The sequence below is a fragment of the Argentina anserina genome, chromosome 7 (genome assembly GCF_933775445.1).
Source record: "Argentina anserina chromosome 7, drPotAnse1.1, whole genome shotgun sequence".
NCBI lineage: Eukaryota > Viridiplantae > Streptophyta > Magnoliopsida > Rosales > Rosaceae > Argentina > Argentina anserina.
This window is the reverse complement of record NC_065878.1, coordinates 18,857,527-18,872,195: the sequence shown is the minus strand read 5'-3', so window position 1 is coordinate 18,872,195 and position 14,669 is coordinate 18,857,527. Positions and strand designations below refer to the sequence as shown.

Below are 14,669 nucleotides of genomic sequence, written 5' to 3'. Positions count from 1 at the left end.
GAGTCATTAGTGTATAAATCTTCAAGTGTTTGCCATATAGCCTGCGCAGTGTCACATGCCTCCACCAGATCAACTATTTCTTCATTCATAGCTTTTCACAAGACGAACATCACAAGACCGTCATCATCGTCCCATTTAGTGTAGGCAACAATATCATTTGCACTAGGCGCCTTAGTTACTCCGGTGACATGCCCCATTTTGTGCATGCCTCGAAGATGAGCCGCCATAATTCGCTTCCATTTTCGGAAATTGGTCCAATTGAGCTTAGTTCCTCCAAAGGTCCAAAGGAGCCATTGTCGAAACTCTTGACAGATACTTCAAATTTCAGAACATTAGCTTCGTCTCCAGAACCCATTGAAAAGTAGAAAACGGAGAAAAAACTGTCGTGGTGTATGTGCACTGTTGGTGAACCTACACTGACAACAAAGACCACCAACTTGAACCGGATCGGGCTGGGTCGGATCTTTGACTGGGTCGGGTCGAATCCGGGTCAGGTTGAGTCCAGGTCGGGTTGAGTCCGGGTCGGGTCGAATATGGGATATGGACCGGGTCGGGTGGAAAAAGATCGGATCCAACAAATCCTTGGATGAATCTCTGGTTTCTCTGGTTGGGTGGAATAAGATCGGATCCAACAAATTTCAGAGAAGATGCAGCGGTGCTGGTGGAAGGGAGCAGCGTGCTTGATGCGGTGGTGGAGCTTTGCAGCGGTGGAGCTTTGCAGTGGCCGGCTCGGTGAGGTAGGAGCGCGTCGAGGAGCGCAAAGGCGGCGATGCAGGAGCGATCGTCGGCGAGAGAACTCGGTGATACCGAGTGAGCCGAGTCGGGTATTCCGACTGAGTGTAGGAGCGTCGCCGGAGTACGTCGAGGCGAGGGCGTACGGTGGGACAACGACGGCGATGCAGGAGAGAAGTGCGGCGTCGGTGTGTGGGCTTGAGTGAGAGTCGGGTATTCCGACTTAGTGCAGCGGTATGTTGAGGGAGAAAAGAAGATGGCTGGCCCGCGTTGCAATGGAGGAGCTGACAAACAAGTTCAAATACGCCAGAAGAGAAGATGATAATCAATAATCAGAGTAGATATGTAGATATCAAGCTTGCACAAACACACAAGAAATGGAAAAACAAAAAACCCAGAAAGGAACAGAGCAATGTTCTGATACCAACTATAAATAAGGTAAGTGTTTTTCTTAATCACAATATGAATCTATACAACATCAAACTGACATATATATATGCTAACTACAAGTGCTTCCTTGATTTCATCCGTGAATCACTCCCGTGATTTATGGAGTTAATCATGCTAAAGTGAATCGCACTAACAATCCGATCAATTATTGATATCCAACAACTCACCTATATAGCCCACTATTTTACTATCTATATTGCAACACTATTAGCAGTTCGTTATACGAAACCATGTTGGTACTTTCACTACAAAAAACTTGAGCAGAGATCACAAAAAACTTGAGCAATATCCACATTTGTACGATTTTTGTGGAATTTTATGCAATAGCCACCCACCAAAGGCCACAAAAAATTTGTGATCTCTGCTCAAGTTTTTTGTAGTGTTTGGTAGACCCCTTATAGCTAAATCAATCTCGTCTGGATGTGCTATTGACCAATATTTACTTCATCTATGTTAAAACTACTACTCCATGGCGTATACAAACTCCGGCGACCGATAGTATAAGCTGGCGAGCAAATTCAGGCCATTATAGCTTGCATCTTTACCCAGAGGCGAACTATTGTTGCATACCACCACATTGCCACAGAAAAAAAAAAACACCAAAATCTGAGTGGGCCTATATTTCTACTACATTTTAACAAGCCCAAAACCAATGAGAAAAGACTCTTCCGAGTCAAACGTGACCGCGTCGGGCAACGTGGGAATTGGGAAAGGTTACAAATTCAGGAAAACACCCCCACCAATAAGAAAACAAATTCGTCACCGTCCACATCATCAAAACGAACGGTCCTCATTGAACCCAGAACATTCTAGAGACACTCCCTCCAAAAAGATCCTATGTGCGAACATTCTAGACAGCCACCCCAACTCCCCCTATAAAAGCCAACCCCTAAATTCTCTCACGCCAGCAAATTAATCAGAAATCTCCGCAATTCAAACACCCTAGATTCTCTACAATCCTAAATCCAAGCTTTTCTTATTTCTCTGGGATTTTTTTTTATTCTTGAGTTGTTGAATTGAATTACAATGGCCGGAAAAGGAGAGGGACCGGCGATCGGAATCGATCTGGGAACGACCTACAGCTGCGTCGGAGTTTGGCAGCACGACCGTGTCGAGATCATCGCAAACGACCAAGGGAACAGAACGACGCCGTCGTATGTGGCGTTTACTGACACCGAGCGGTTGATCGGTGACGCCGCCAAGAACCAGGTCGCTATGAACCCGGTAAACACTGTTTTCGGTAAGATTTTGGAATCTTTGTTTCTCTAATTCAAGATTTGAGCTCTAATTGTTGTGACTTCGGTGTGTGATTGAGTTGGTTGGTTGTTTGTTTGGTTAATTACTGTAGATTTTTTTTACTTTGCTAATTTACTGCTGTAGATTGTTGAGGTCTCTAATGTATAAATTGAACAAAACATTTTGTGTTGTACTTAAAGTGTTGTCCGGATTGGTTAGTTAATTGTATATGTATAGGCTGTTTGATCTGCTAGTCTGGTGGAATTGCTGCAGCAATTTTGACTACCCAAGGTTAAACAATAGTTTATTGTTGAGGTTCTTGATGCTTAAATTGAACAAAAGAGTTGATCTTGTGGTTATTCGATTTAGTACGCTAGTATTCTGATGGCGATTCACTGGAATTTAAGCAATGGGCCAGAGTTTTGTAATAGAATATATTAGACTGTTTGATTTCGGTTATGATTAAATTTAACACTCTTGTTTGTTTTGATTAAATTTGCTGTTGTGATTAAGTTAGGTTCTTGATTAGGCTTATAGTCCCAGTGTCTGATCTGTTCAGAATTTTTTTATTCAGTTTTTATGTGTGATAATAGGCTCTGTTAGTAAGAGTGGCAGTATCTCTCTGTTGTGGATCAGGTTTATTATGTTGAGTTGAATTCTGTATTGTTTTGTAAGTTTGTTGACTACCAATTGTTTGATTATGTGTGAATTCTGTTCTAAATGGGGTTTGTTATGATATGCAGATGCAAAGCGACTTATTGGTAGGAGGTATAGTGATGCCTCTGTTCAGGGAGACATGAAGCTATGGCCTTTCAAGGTTGTTGCCGGCCCTGGTGACAAGCCCATGATCAATGTTAGCTACAAGGGTGAAGAGAAGCAGTTCGCGGCAGAAGAGATCTCGTCCATGGTTTTAGTCAAGATGAGAGAGATTGCAGAAGCTTATCTGGGTTCAACAGTGAAGAACGCTGTTGTGACTGTGCCTGCTTACTTTAACGACTCCCAGAGACAGGCTACCAAGGATGCTGGGGTTATTGCCGGGCTTAATGTGCTTCGTATTATTAATGAGCCTACTGCTGCTGCCATTGCATATGGTCTTGACAAGAAGGCAACCAGTGTTGGTGAGAAGAATGTGTTGATTTTTGATCTTGGTGGAGGTACTTTTGATGTTTCTCTGCTTACAATTGAGGAAGGGATTTTCGAAGTGAAGGCTACTGCCGGAGACACCCATTTGGGTGGTGAGGACTTTGACAACAGGATGGTGAATCACTTTGTCCAGGAGTTTAAGAGGAAGAACAAGAAAGACATCAGCGGCAACCCAAGAGCTCTTAGGAGGTTGAGGACAGCTTGTGAGAGGGCGAAGCGGACTCTCTCGTCTACTGCTCAGACTACCATTGAGATTGACTCCCTGTTTGAGGGTATTGACTTCTATTCGACCATTACCCGTGCTAGGTTTGAGGAGCTGAACATGGACTTGTTCAGGAAGTGTATGGAGCCTGTTGAGAAGTGCTTGAGAGATGCTAAGATGGACAAGAGTACTGTCCATGACGTGGTTCTAGTTGGCGGTTCTACTAGGATCCCCAAAGTTCAGCAGTTGTTGCAGGACTTCTTCAACGGGAAGGAACTTTGCAAAAGCATTAACCCCGATGAGGCTGTTGCTTATGGAGCTTCTGTTCAGGCTGCTATTCTCAGTGGTGAGGGCAATGAAAAGGTTCAGGACCTACTGCTTCTTGATGTGACTCCCTTGTCCTTAGGTTTGGAAACAGCCGGGGGTGTCATGACGGTGTTGATTCCCAGGAACACAACAATTCCAACCAAGAAGGAGCAGGTGTTCTCTACTTACTCAGACAATCAGCCCGGTGTTTTGATCCAGGTCTTTGAGGGTGAAAGGGCAAGGACTCGTGATAACAACTTGTTGGGCAAATTTGAGCTTTCAGGCATCCCACCAGCACCAAGGGGAGTACCTCAGATCACTGTATGCTTCGACATTGACGCCAATGGGATTCTCAATGTCTCCGCAGAGGACAAGACAACAGGCCAGAAGAACAAGATTACAATTACTAATGACAAGGGAAGGCTGTCAAAGGAGGAGATTGAGAAAATGGTCCAAGAAGCTGAGAAGTACAAGTCAGAAGATGAGGAGCTCAAGAAGAAGGTGGAATCAAAGAATGCCTTAGAGAACTATGCCTATAACATGCGGAACACAATCAAAGACGAGAAGATAGCTTCTAAGCTTGATGCGGCTGACATGAAGAAGATTGAAGATGCCATTGAACAAGCCATTCAATGGCTGGATGGTAACCAGCTTGCTGAAGCTGAGGAATATGATGACAAGGTCAAGGAGCTCGAAGGCATCTGCAATCCCATCATTGCCAAGATGTATCAGGGCGGTGCTGCTCCGGACATGGGTATGGGTGGAGGCATGGATGAGGATGTTCCTTCTGCAAGTAGCAGCGGTGCTGGCCCCAAGATTGAGGAAGTCGATTAAGTAATCCCATTGTTGTTCTTTCTACTGTGGGATGGGGAGGTACTTTGGTGTTGTGGGCTCTGATTAGGTAGTTTTGATCGGCTGTGTTGATGTATGATTTAGTTTAAAGTCTGAAACACGGGTATCGTTTACGAAATCTAATATGTCTGCTATTCACAGTGACAATTTGCCAATCACGTCCAGGCTTTGTGCTCCTGATAATTTCAAGGCTTTGCGTTTCCTTGAGTTGGTTAGTGTGATTGTTCTGTTCAGTAGCTCTGGAAGTTGTAAACTCGTTTTGAATTTAGGATTTCCTTAATGAGGTGGTTTCAGAATTATCTATGCAACATTGCAAGCATGAAATGGATAACATTTCACTAGCTGTCATTGGACTTCTCTGTTGTGTTAAGTTAGATGCAAGTCTTGGCAATATAATTCTTTCTTTAACAGCTTCAGGTATGGAACGTTACGGGATGGGTTTTTGACTGATTCACTTCTGAATGCCCATATTACTCGCAGGCGGTAGTTAAATATATCAGTCAGGGTATGATATGGTTTTAATTCTACCCAAAACGCAGTAAGCAGCAACATACTAATACCATTCAACCATTCAAAAATATAGTACTAATTGCAAATCAATTTTGGCTCTTTGGAGCCCTGATCTACCAAATACAGTTTCATTAGTTCCATGGTTCACTAATCACTGTTGTTTTTTTTTTAAATTGACCTCTGTTGCTCATATTTGTGTTATTGGTGGCACATAGAAGTTGAGAGCTTCAATTGACTAAACAACACTTTAATGTGATAGTGAAATGCTTCTTATGCTCAAAATCTTTCTTAGCTAGATAACAGACAATTTTAACTTCTGCACTAAATTGTCATTAGCACCCTACAATCATGAGGATCATTCACCAATCTTTCAACCTGAAAGCAATAAAAGAGGAGTCATCTCCCTGCATCTGATCTTTGCGACGGACTGTGCAAAGTTCGTGTCTTCTTGATAGCAACATGGGACTGATGGGAGTAACACTCTGTAAACCCTCATACTTATCTTTGTGTTAAGTGTAAGTCCTCATTTTTGTTGTAATATCTGATTTTTGATGAGTTGTATGATAGTTTTATCCCGTGAGAGTACCAAACACCATTTTCCTTTTTCTGATTTCTGAAACAGGTCAACTAGAATTAATAACATTTTAGTTTTGTTTATCGGGCTAAAAATGACACACTGGAATTGACAGTGCAGCGCATATCCAGAAAATTGGTTCTACCTGGTGTGACCTTGTACATTACAGTAGTGTTGTATGATGCCATTAAGATTTGTAGGCAAAATAATTTTTATGTTTCCATACTATGTTCCTAATATTTCATCGAGAAAACACTGAAAATGTATGAACTTGTATTAATTTCTTGCTTAATTACATCATGATCTGTTCTATATATAATCTAATACACATTTCACAAATCCCACAAATCACATTCGTGATTTCTGCCGTAAATCACGCTAACACTCCTCTTCAAGTTGGCGCATACACATCAACCATGTCCAAATTGCTAAGTGAGTCATAAAAGGCATTCTTAGACACTCATTTTGTGAGCATATCAGCAAGTTGCTCTTCTGTAGGAACAAGAGAAAAACTAATGATATTTGCGTCTAGCTTTTCTTTTATAAAGTGACGATCAACCTCCACATGTTTTGTACGATCATGTTGCACATGATTCTGTGAGATATCAATAGCTGACTTGTTGTCACAGTACAGCTTCATAGCACACTTCGCTTAATACCCAAGTCTTGTAGCAAATTTCTAAGCCATAACAATTCACACACTCCCTGAGCAATACCTTTGTATTATGCTTCAGCACTAGATCGAGCTACCACTTTTTATTTCTTACTATTCCATCTAACAAGATTACCTCCAACAAAGGTAAAGTACCATGATGTGGATCTCTGATCTATAATATTTTCAGCCCAGTTTGCATCTATGAAGCCACAAACCTCAAAGATATTATTGTGATTAGAGAACATTACTCCTCTACTTGGAGCTGACTTCAAGTACCTCAAAATCCTTACAACAAAATTCATGTGGTCCACAATGGGATTATGCATGAACTAACTCACTACACTTACTGCATACGCAACATCTGGTCTGGTATGTGATAAATAAATTAGGCGTCCAACTAACTTCTGATAACGAGGTTTTTCAGTAGGCACTTGATCTAGATACTCTGCTAATCGATGGTTCTGCTCAATAGGAGTATCAATGGGAGTGTAGTCCAACATACATGTCTCTGTTAGTAGATCAAGAATGTAATTCCTCTGACACAGATAGATACCTTCACTTCCCCGGGTTACTTCAATGCCTAAGAAGTACTTGAGTGTACCTAGGTCCTTCATCTCAAACTCAGTGGCAAGCTGTTTCTGCAATCTATCCACCTCAACAGTATCATTCCCAGTAACTACCATATCATCAACATATATAATTAGGGATGTTACCTTCTCTTGTTGATGTTTGAGAAATAACGTGTGGTCTGAATTACTCTGTTTGTAGCCAATTTTCCTCATGAATTGTGAGAATCTTCCAAACCAAGCACGAGGTGACTGTTTAAGACCATACAAAGACTTTCTCAATCTACATACATAGGTAGTTGGAGAAGCGACCACATATCCAGGCGGAAGATCCATGTACACTTCCTCTGTTAGTTCTCCATGAAGGAATGCATTCTTAACATCAAACTGTCTAAGTGGCCAGTTTAAGTTAGCAGCAAAATAGAACAATACCCGAATAGTATTTATCTTTGCAACAAGTGCAAATGTCTCATCATAGTCTATGCAATATGTCTGGGTAAACCCCTTTGCTACTAAGCGTGCTTTATACCGGCTCACTAACCCATCTGGATTATGCTTCACTGTAAACATTCAACGACAACCTACAACTTTCTTGCCATGTGGTGGAGATACAAGCTTCCAAGTATCGTTATTTTGTAATGCTTCAATCTCTTCTTCCATTGCTTTCCTCCATTTTGGATCTCCCAATGCATCATGCACTTTGTTAGGTATTGATACAGTAGATATTTGATTCACAAATGACTCATATGACTTAAACAATCTTTTGATAGATATAAAATTTTCCACTGGATACTTTGCTTTAGCCTGAAGGGTAGGTTCATATTTTTTTGTTGGCTGACCCCGAGTAGACCTATTTGGCAAGACATATTGTCTACTATGAGCCTCACTAGTATTAGTCCCAATAGAATGACTAAACTCATATGAGTGATCTTCTGCACTAGGAGAGCATTGGTTAGGTGGATAAACAACAATACATGAGACATGAGGGGCAATTGTGTTGTCATCTTCTGGGTCCTAAATCTCTGGAGTTACTATACCGGAATCATCCGGTGGTGCTTGTGTAGATGATACATTGGTAATCTCAACGGCACCTGTCACCATATGTACTGGCTCACTTGTCTCCCCCTCTTCATGATACAACTCTTCAAAATATGAATTCTCCCCCTGAAGAGCAGTATCAGAAGAGGTAAAATAACTCATGTCCTAAAAAAAGGTAACATCCATAGTGACATAATACTTTATGGTAGGTGGATGATAGCACCGGTACCCTTTCTGATGTCCTCCATATCCAACAAACACACATTTAACTGCTCGGACATTCAACTTAGATCTCTGATGTTGTGGAAGATGGACAAAAGCAACACAACCGAAAACACGAGCATGAAGAGTAAGGAAAGAGGGTAATGAGACATGAGATGCAAGAACCTCATATGGAACTTTTCCCTGAAGGACACGAGATGGAAGACGATTAATGAGGTGTGCGGAAGTTATGACAGCATCACCCCAAAGGTATTTAGGCATATGGGCACTAAAAAGAATACAATGATGATTTTTCCTTTCAGAAACGCCATTATGCTCAGGTGTATAAGGACATGTTGTTTGATGAACAATTCCGTGTGTGGTAACAAAACGCTTGAAAGACATGATTCACATATTCCCCCCCCCCCATTATCAGAATGAAAAACTCTAATTTTGGCATTATATTGGGTTTGGACAGTGGTATAAAAGGCTTTAAAAGCTGAAAAAACCTCATCTTTGGTTTTAAGAAGAACAATTCATGAAAGGCATGTGCAATCATCAATAAAGGACACATAATACCGCATTCCAGACATAGTAGACTCTTTGGAGGGTCCCCAAACATCAGAATGAATTAATTCAAAAGGAATAGTACTTTTATTAGAAGTACTAGGGGAATAAGTAGACTGATGATTCTTGCCCAAAACACATGTCTCACAACGTAAAGAATACTCATCCACATTAAAAAACAAAGTAGGCATGTATTTTTTTTCATAATACTAAAAGATGGATGCCCTAAGCGACGATGCTATAACCAAACTTCACTTAGCTTGTCAGAAATGGAGATTAAAGCGGTTCGAGACTGTGTCATTGGTTTCTCCCCCGCATATGTCTGATCCAGATGAAACAACCTGCCCCTCAGATACCCCCGACCAATGAACTCCCCGGTGAGAAGATCTTGAAATATCATATACATAGGAAAAAATGTCACATAACATTTAGCGCCAGTGTTCAATTGTGGGACAAAGAGCAAATGATGAGATAAAGTAGGTACATATAGCACATTGTGAAGCTCTATTGTGGGAGTAATACCAACTGATCATGTCCCTAACACAGGGAATGCCTCACCATTAGCATTAGTAACATATGGTACTGGTGGAGGAGACAATATGGTAAAATAAGATTTGTCATAAGTCATATGATCAGATGCACCATAATCAATAATTCATGTATCAAAACCAACAAAGTTATAAATATGTAAGCCATACCAATTTTACCACGACCAGCTATGGATGCGGTATATGTTTCTCCTCCTGTTGTATGATGATCATGTCCAACTACACCATAAATATCAGGTTCCGGGATGAATTGAACAGCTGCTTTCGCCTTGGGACGATAATTAGGCATTTTAGGCCTAAGGTGTAGATACAACTTCCAACATGTTGCACGAGTATGGTTAGTATCATGACAATAAGAGCAAGGAGACCGGGGTTGATTTCCGAAGCCTGGTGGTGGGCCTTGCTGATGAAGTGGAGCCGAAGTGGCTAGCGGAAGGAATGGTGCTGGAGATCTAGCATGAACGGTAAGGCCAGAAACTACAACTTGCGCATGATGAAGACTCTCCTACTGAGACTCATCCTTACGGATATATGTGAAAACAATGATTAGCTTAGGGGGTTCGATCTTTCTGAGCAATTCTCATTTCGCACTGTTGTGCTTGGCATCAAGAGCTCTCAGGAAATGGTGAACTCGCTCAAGCTCCTTCTATTTTTGGTACCAAATAATATCCTTCTGATGCTTGATCATACAAGGACGTTTCATATCAATCTCAGCCCAAATATTTTTCAGTTTGATAAAATATTGCGCCACTGGTTGCCCATTCTGTTGCATTGCCAAAGATGTGCACATTAACTCATGAACCTGTATGAAATCAGAGTCATTAGTATATAAGCCTTCTAGTGTTTGCCATATTGCCTGCGTAGTGGTACATGCCTCGACCAGATCAACGATCTCGTCATTCATAGTTTTCCACAAGACTGACATGACAAGACCATCATCGCCGTCCCACTTAGTGTAGGCAACAATATCATCTTTACTAGGAGTCGTAGTTACTCCGGTTACATGCCTCATCTTGTGCATGCCTCAAAGATGAGCGGCCATAATTCTCTTCCATTTACGGAAATTGGTTTCGTTGAGTTTGGCGCCCCAAAAGAACCACTTTCAGAATTCTTGACAGATACTTCAAATTGTGGAACGTTATTGATCTGAGAACTTTATGTGTCGTCTCCAGAACCCATTGAAAAATTGAAAAAATCAGGATTGATGCAGCGGAAACACACAAAAAAATGGTTTTGAACCTATCTTGGATGCACCTGCACTGTCGGTGCACCTACACTGACAACCAAGACCACAGAATTTGGGTCGGACTGGGTCGGGTCGAACGCGGACCGGGTCGTTTCGAGAGCGGGCCGGTCGGGTTGAATACGGGGCATAAATTTCGCCGAAATTTCTTGAAAAAGGAGGACTTCGAGAGGAGGAGAGGAGGAGAGTGTCTCGGCGGTGGAGCGCGACCAGACCAGCGTCTCGGAGGTGGAGCGCGACCAGACCGGGCAGAGAGAGCACTGGAGAGAGAGAGAGACCATTGTTGGGTGGTTGGAGCGGTCGCCTCTGTGCTTCCATGGTGGCGTCGGCGGCGGCAAGACAGAAGGCGGCAACCAAAAAACCCAGAAAATAAAACAGAGACTCGGCTCTGATACCAACTGAAAAGGTATGAACTTGTATTAATTTCTTGCTTAATTACATCATGATTTGTTCTAAGTTACAAATTCCACAAATCACGTTCGTGATTTCTGCCGTTAATCACGCTAACAAAAACTATGTCTCATATGACCAGACTGTTTATGACAATTATTGGTAATATCTTTCATCACCAATTATGATCTCGTCATCAAACCAATATGACCTTATATTTGGAACAACATTTAACCCAAAAAAACAAAAACAGAATATCTTCGAAGAGTGGAGAGCGTAGAGTTGTAGACTGGACTTGGTAAACGATCATAAAAACTGAAACAAACTCATCAAATGACCACCGTTTGATATCGGAATCAGACGCCTCTGATCAAACCAGAATTCTATATAGTGTAACACACACTCCACTCTCTCCCCTAGAAATAGCATTACGAACATTCTAGACCCGCCCTAACTATATAAAAGACTCAAGCGCCTCTGAGCCTGTGACAAGTGACACACACTATTACCCTAATCACATTATCTCTGTGATTCACTCTTTCAGAGCTTGATCTGTACGCAATGGCCGGAAAAGGAGAGGGAGAGGGACCGGCGATCGGAATCGACCTCGGCACCACCTACTCTTGCGTTGGAGTGTGGCAGCATGACCGTGTTGAGATCATAGCTAACGATCAGGGGAACCGAACGACGCCGTCTTATGTGGCGTTCACTGACACCGAGCGTTTGATCGGCGACGCAGCTAAGAACCAGGTCGCCATGAACCCTATCAACACCGTCTTCGGTAACATTTCGAAATCTCTCTGTTTCATTTAAAAGATATACGATTTTTTGTTGAGTTCTGGTATTTGCTGCTATACATTGTGATTTGATGTTATGATTCGGTTCAATGTGTCAATAATCTGTGCACATTTCGATAATTCAGTAGTTTCCATACACAAATTTTAGCGTTTTGAAGATTTTAATGCTTGAATACCTTGTTTTCCTGTTAATTTGATGCTAAACATGTATTAGAAATTTTTTGAATATATAGTTTTATTTATGGAGAATTTGAGATGGATTATATTACACTGATTTTTCCAAAACAAAGTGATTTATCTCAGTGCTCAACAAACAAATAGGCTTGTGATGAATGATTTATCTACGCTAGCTCGATAATTTGATGTCATTGAACCATAGTTTTTTTTTTAATTTACCAGATTCAATTTCGAATATAATGAATTCGACATTGTTAATGATAAAATTTGTAGTTGTGATGGTTACGTCTTATAAGAAACAAGAAGGTTTAGAAACAGAGGCAGTTATTTTATCTGGAACTGTTCAGTGTGGTAAGTTAACTGTGGCTAAATGTGTTGTTATGAGGATATTGTCAGTGTTCTGGCTTGTTCATTTTATGGATTGTATTTAAATGGTTTTGGTTATATTCACAGATGCTAAGAGATTGATTGGTAGGAGGTTTAGCGACTCCACTGTTCAGGGTGACATGAAGCTATGGCCTTTCAAGGTCATTGCTGGCCCTAGTGACAAACCAATAATTGGTGTTAGTTATAAAGCAGAGGACAAACAGTTTGCTGCGGAAGAGATTTCGTCTATGGTTCTCATTAAGATGAGGGAGATTGCAGAAGCTTATCTCGGCTCAACAATCAAGAATGCAGTTGTGACTGTGCCTGCTTACTTCAATGACTCTCAGAGACAGGCTACAAAGGATGCTGGGGTCATTGCCGGCCTTAATGTAATGCGAATCATCAACGAGCCTACGGCTGCAGCCATTGCATATGGTCTTGACAAGAAGGCAACCAGTGTTGGGGAGAAGAATGTGTTGATTTTCGATCTTGGTGGAGGTACTTTTGATGTGTCCCTACTTACCATTGAAGAAGGGATCTTTGAGGTGAAGTCTACTGCCGGAGACACTCATTTGGGTGGAGAGGATTTTGATAATAGAATGGTGAACCACTTTGTTCAAGAGTTCAAGAGGAAGAACAAAAAGGACATCAGTGGGAATCCAAGAGCTCTTAGGAGGTTGAGGACATCATGTGAAAGAGCAAAGAGGACTCTCTCATCCACTGCTCAGACTACCATTGAGATTGACTCCCTGTTTGAGGGTATCGACTTCTACTCCACCATTACTCGGGCTAGATTTGAAGAGCTTAACATGGATCTGTTTCGGAAGTGTATGGAGCCTGTGGAGAAGTGTCTGAGAGATGCAAAGATGGACAAGAGTACTGTCCACGATGTTGTCCTTGTGGGTGGTTCTACTAGAATTCCCAAAGTCCAGCAGTTGTTGCAAGACTTCTTCAATGGAAAAGAACTCTGCAAAAGCATTAACCCCGACGAAGCTGTTGCTTATGGAGCTGCTGTGCAGGCTGCTATATTGAGTGGTGAAGGTAATGAGAAGGTGCAGGACCTATTACTTCTTGATGTGACTCCCCTTTCCTTGGGTTTGGAAACAGCTGGAGGTGTGATGACTGTGTTGATTCCCAGGAATACAACCATTCCAACCAAGAAAGAGCAAGTGTTCTCTACTTATTCAGATAACCAGCCTGGTGTCTTGATCCAGGTGTACGAGGGTGAGCGGACAAGGACTCGTGACAACAATTTGCTCGGTAAGTTTGAGCTTTCTGGCATTCCTCCAGCTCCTAGAGGAGTTCCTCAGATTACTGTTTGCTTTGACATCGATGCCAATGGCATTCTCAATGTGTCCGCTGAGGATAAGACCACAGGGCAGAAGAACAAGATTACTATTACCAATGACAAAGGAAGGCTGTCCAAGGAGGATATTGAGAAGATGGTCCAAGAGGCTGAGAAGTACAAATCAGAAGACGAGGAGCACAAGAAGAAGGTCGAGGCTAAGAATGCTCTTGAGAACTACTCTTACAACATGAGGAACACCATCAAAGATGACAAGATTGCGTCAAAGATTGATCCAGCTGATAAAAAGAAGATTGAAGATGCAATTGAGCAGGCCATTCAGTGGCTCGATAATAATCAGCTAGCAGAGGCTGATGAGTTCGAGGACAAGATGAAGGAGCTCGAGAGTCTTTGCAACCCTATCATTGCCAAGATGTACCAGGGTGGTGCTGCTCCTGACATGGCTGGTGGAGCAGATGCTGATGTTCCTCCTTCCAGTGGAAGTGGTGCTGGTCCTAAGATTGAAGAAGTCGACTAAGTTGTTTTCGTTCTGTTATGTTCTGGAAAACCGGTTGTATTTAGGATTTTGCTGCAGTGGTCAGTATAATTTCCCTAGCTATGGTACTTTGAACAGTGTCTTTTGCCATGATATTTATGATTTCTAAGTTGCTACTTATGTTTGCCGGCGAAACCTAGCTGTCCAATATGTTGTAGTTTGATGCATTTTTATTCCCATATAGGCCTCCTAGCTAAGTAGCTAATCTGTCACCAAAAAAAAAAGAAGCTTAAGTAGCTGATCAAAAGTTAAACTGTTGAAGGTTCAGTGTGGTT

The 14,669-nt window shown here is 41.8% G+C and overlaps 2 protein-coding genes across 2 annotated transcripts; both read left to right on the top strand.

Moving 5' to 3' along the window:
- Positions 1-2,100: 2,100 nt before the first annotated feature.
- Positions 2,101-5,276, top strand: LOC126803880 (heat shock cognate 70 kDa protein 2-like). The gene is made up of 2 exons (XM_050531597.1): positions 2,101-2,422; positions 3,162-5,276. The coding sequence occupies exons 1-2, from the start codon at positions 2,209-2,211 to the stop codon at positions 4,901-4,903; spliced, it is 1,956 nt and encodes a 651-aa protein (XP_050387554.1). The 5' UTR covers positions 2,101-2,208; the 3' UTR covers positions 4,904-5,276.
- A 6,421-nt stretch (positions 5,277-11,697) lies between these two features.
- Positions 11,698-14,389, top strand: LOC126803395 (heat shock cognate 70 kDa protein 2-like). Its single transcript, XM_050531204.1, has 2 exons — positions 11,698-11,994; positions 12,641-14,389. The coding sequence occupies exons 1-2, from the start codon at positions 11,775-11,777 to the stop codon at positions 14,374-14,376; spliced, it is 1,956 nt and encodes a 651-aa protein (XP_050387161.1). The 5' UTR covers positions 11,698-11,774; the 3' UTR covers positions 14,377-14,389.
- Positions 14,390-14,669: the final 280 nt, after the last annotated feature.

What these genes read in the sequence shown, in the direction of transcription:
- LOC126803880 (XM_050531597.1), top strand. Translation starts at nt 2,209, where the DNA reads ATGGCCGGAAAAGGAGAGGGACCGGCGATCGGAATCGATCTGGGAACG. An exon ending in CCCGGTAAACACTGTTTTCG is followed by an intron (nt 2,423 to 3,161) that starts GTAAGATTTTGG and finishes TATGATATGCAG; the next exon opens with ATGCAAAGCGACTTATTGGT.
- LOC126803395 (XM_050531204.1), top strand. Translation starts at nt 11,775, where the DNA reads ATGGCCGGAAAAGGAGAGGGAGAGGGACCGGCGATCGGAATCGACCTC. An exon ending in CCCTATCAACACCGTCTTCG is followed by an intron (nt 11,995 to 12,640) that starts GTAACATTTCGA and finishes TTATATTCACAG; the next exon opens with ATGCTAAGAGATTGATTGGT.